The 2,131-nt window shown below is 39.9% G+C and overlaps 1 protein-coding gene across 1 annotated transcript; it reads right to left on the bottom strand.

Moving 5' to 3' along the window:
* Window positions 1-823: 823 nt before the first annotated feature.
* On the bottom strand, window positions 824-1,804 carry LOC105028507 (olfactory receptor 2AT4-like). Its single transcript, XM_013140736.4, has one exon. It carries the CDS (start codon window positions 1,802-1,804, stop codon window positions 824-826), a length of 981 nt encoding a protein of 326 aa, XP_012996190.3.
* Window positions 1,805-2,131: the final 327 nt, after the last annotated feature.

The raw sequence follows: 2,131 nt of genomic DNA on the forward strand, positions 1-2,131 counted from the left end.
ACTTTTATAATATGAAGCTAAATGCAAATATTCGTGGTTATAGGATTCGTATATTACAGTCAGCATTTAACTAGGGATAAAATAAGTGCAGGAACTGACAAATCACACATGAGACTGTGTTCATCAAAATGTATGTGTTAATATGGCTTGCGTAAAAATGAACAAGAATGCTGCTTGCTTAAAATTACAAGTCAAGCACTGATTACAATTATGTACAGTTATAAATTGTCACATTTATCTATATATATCTATATATCTACACTCGTACAGAGTTTACAATATATATTTGCAGTGCAGATGATATGATATAATAAACATGAATGTGATTAAACAGATAACACATTTCAATACAAACTTTTTCAAATCGTATTTTGGGTGCAATTGATATCCAAAATAACTATTTTGGGAGAAATGGCCTGGTGTGGATTTTGTGTAATTTATCAAACATTGCACTTGGCTGTCACTATTAATATACCTGTATGAAAAGAAATCCAGTGGTAAAGTAAAACAATGTGACAGGTTTTTATCATTGATTGTGTGTTGTAACTCAATCACCCGGTGGCATTTGTTGTTGACCCACCCATGCTTACCACTACGTCACATGACATTGTGGTTAAGGGTTAAGGTTAGAGGTAAGGATCAATTGTAGAAAGACTATCCTCCATAAGGGTCTCAAACATACTTTAAACAACTTAGGAGGATGATTTCTAAAAATTGCAACCTTCTATAAAGGACACGAGAATTTACTTTTGATTAATAGTGCTCCATTCCTGATTAAAACCTCTGGATATGAAAACGGTATCAAAAACATATACCAATGAGATCAGATGTTAACTGCTTGAACTTTAACTCTCCAAAGGATTGCTACAACTTTGCTCTTGATCTCTTTAGTTTTCAGAGAATAGACGATAGGGTTGAGACAGGGCAGGGTGCAGGTAGCCAACGATAGGCTGAGCACACGCAGGTCGGGGTCAATTTTGACTTTTGCCAGTAACCCGACCAGGAAAATAGTTAGCATTGGGATGAAGGTTATGGCCACGAGAATGATGTGCTCTGTGCATGTGGCCAGTGCTTTCACGCGACTCTCCATACTTTTCATCCTGTACACAGCGATTAGAATACTGACATAGGACAGAATAATAAATGACAATGGGCCAGTAAGAAAAAGTATGCTCAGGACTGAAGCCATGGCCCATTGCAGGGTGTTGTCATTACACGCTAGCCTAAACACTGGTGCGTAATCACAGAAATAGCTGTAGACATTAACGGAATTGCAGTAGGACAACCAAGTCATGATTGATGTGGAGAATGTTGGCACGCCGAGACAGACAGTCCACAGGCAACCGAGAATACACAACATTTTCTTCATGGTGTTGATGGTACATTGCCTGAGAGGGAAACAAATGGCCACTAAGCGATCATAGGCGAGCACCGCGATAGCACTCAGTTCCAAACAAATACAAGCATAGGTAACATACATCTGGAGCATACAGAAATTATACGGCACAAAATTGTCCTTAGTGAGAAACGTCTTTAGCATCCCGGGGATAATGCACGTGTTCAGCAGCAGATCAACCACCGCTAGGTTGCCCACAGCCATGAACTTGGGGTTGTGGAGGCGATGGTCCACCGTTATTATATAGATCAACATGGTGTTGAAGAGGACTGTCACCACGTAAACGAAGGCGAGGAAGATGAAGTAGAAGTTGGCGAAGGGCAGTGTGGTGAAGCCGATGATGTAGAACCCTGGTGGGTGGATCAGAGTGGAGGAGTCGTTCCATCTGGCTTGTTGAAGGAATCTCATGGTTGTGCTGGCTCCGTGGGCTGGTGGGTCTTCCATGCATGCATTCGCCCCGTCGATGTGGAATGTAAAGGAAAGAGATTAAGAAACGTGGATTGTATTGATTTATCAGTTATCTAAAATCTAAAATATTGTGTTCACTTATTGACTTTCTGATTTAATTGCAATTTTACTTTGCTTTAATTGCCATCTGGTGAAGACAAAACAACCACATATAGCCTGTAAATTGTTTTCAGAGTTTAATATAGACACTTTAAAGCAAGTATAATTCTGTTCTACTCTATAGCCTTGGCTTACCTACGGGGCACAGTGATACGAGAAACCTGGAGT

This window comes from Esox lucius, chromosome 7 (assembly GCF_011004845.1).
Source record: "Esox lucius isolate fEsoLuc1 chromosome 7, fEsoLuc1.pri, whole genome shotgun sequence".
Taxonomy (NCBI): domain Eukaryota; kingdom Metazoa; phylum Chordata; class Actinopteri; order Esociformes; family Esocidae; genus Esox; species Esox lucius.

What these genes read in the sequence shown, in the direction of transcription:
- LOC105028507 (XM_013140736.4), bottom strand. Translation starts at nt 1,804, where the DNA reads ATGAGATTCCTTCAACAAGCCAGATGGAACGACTCCTCCACTCTGATC.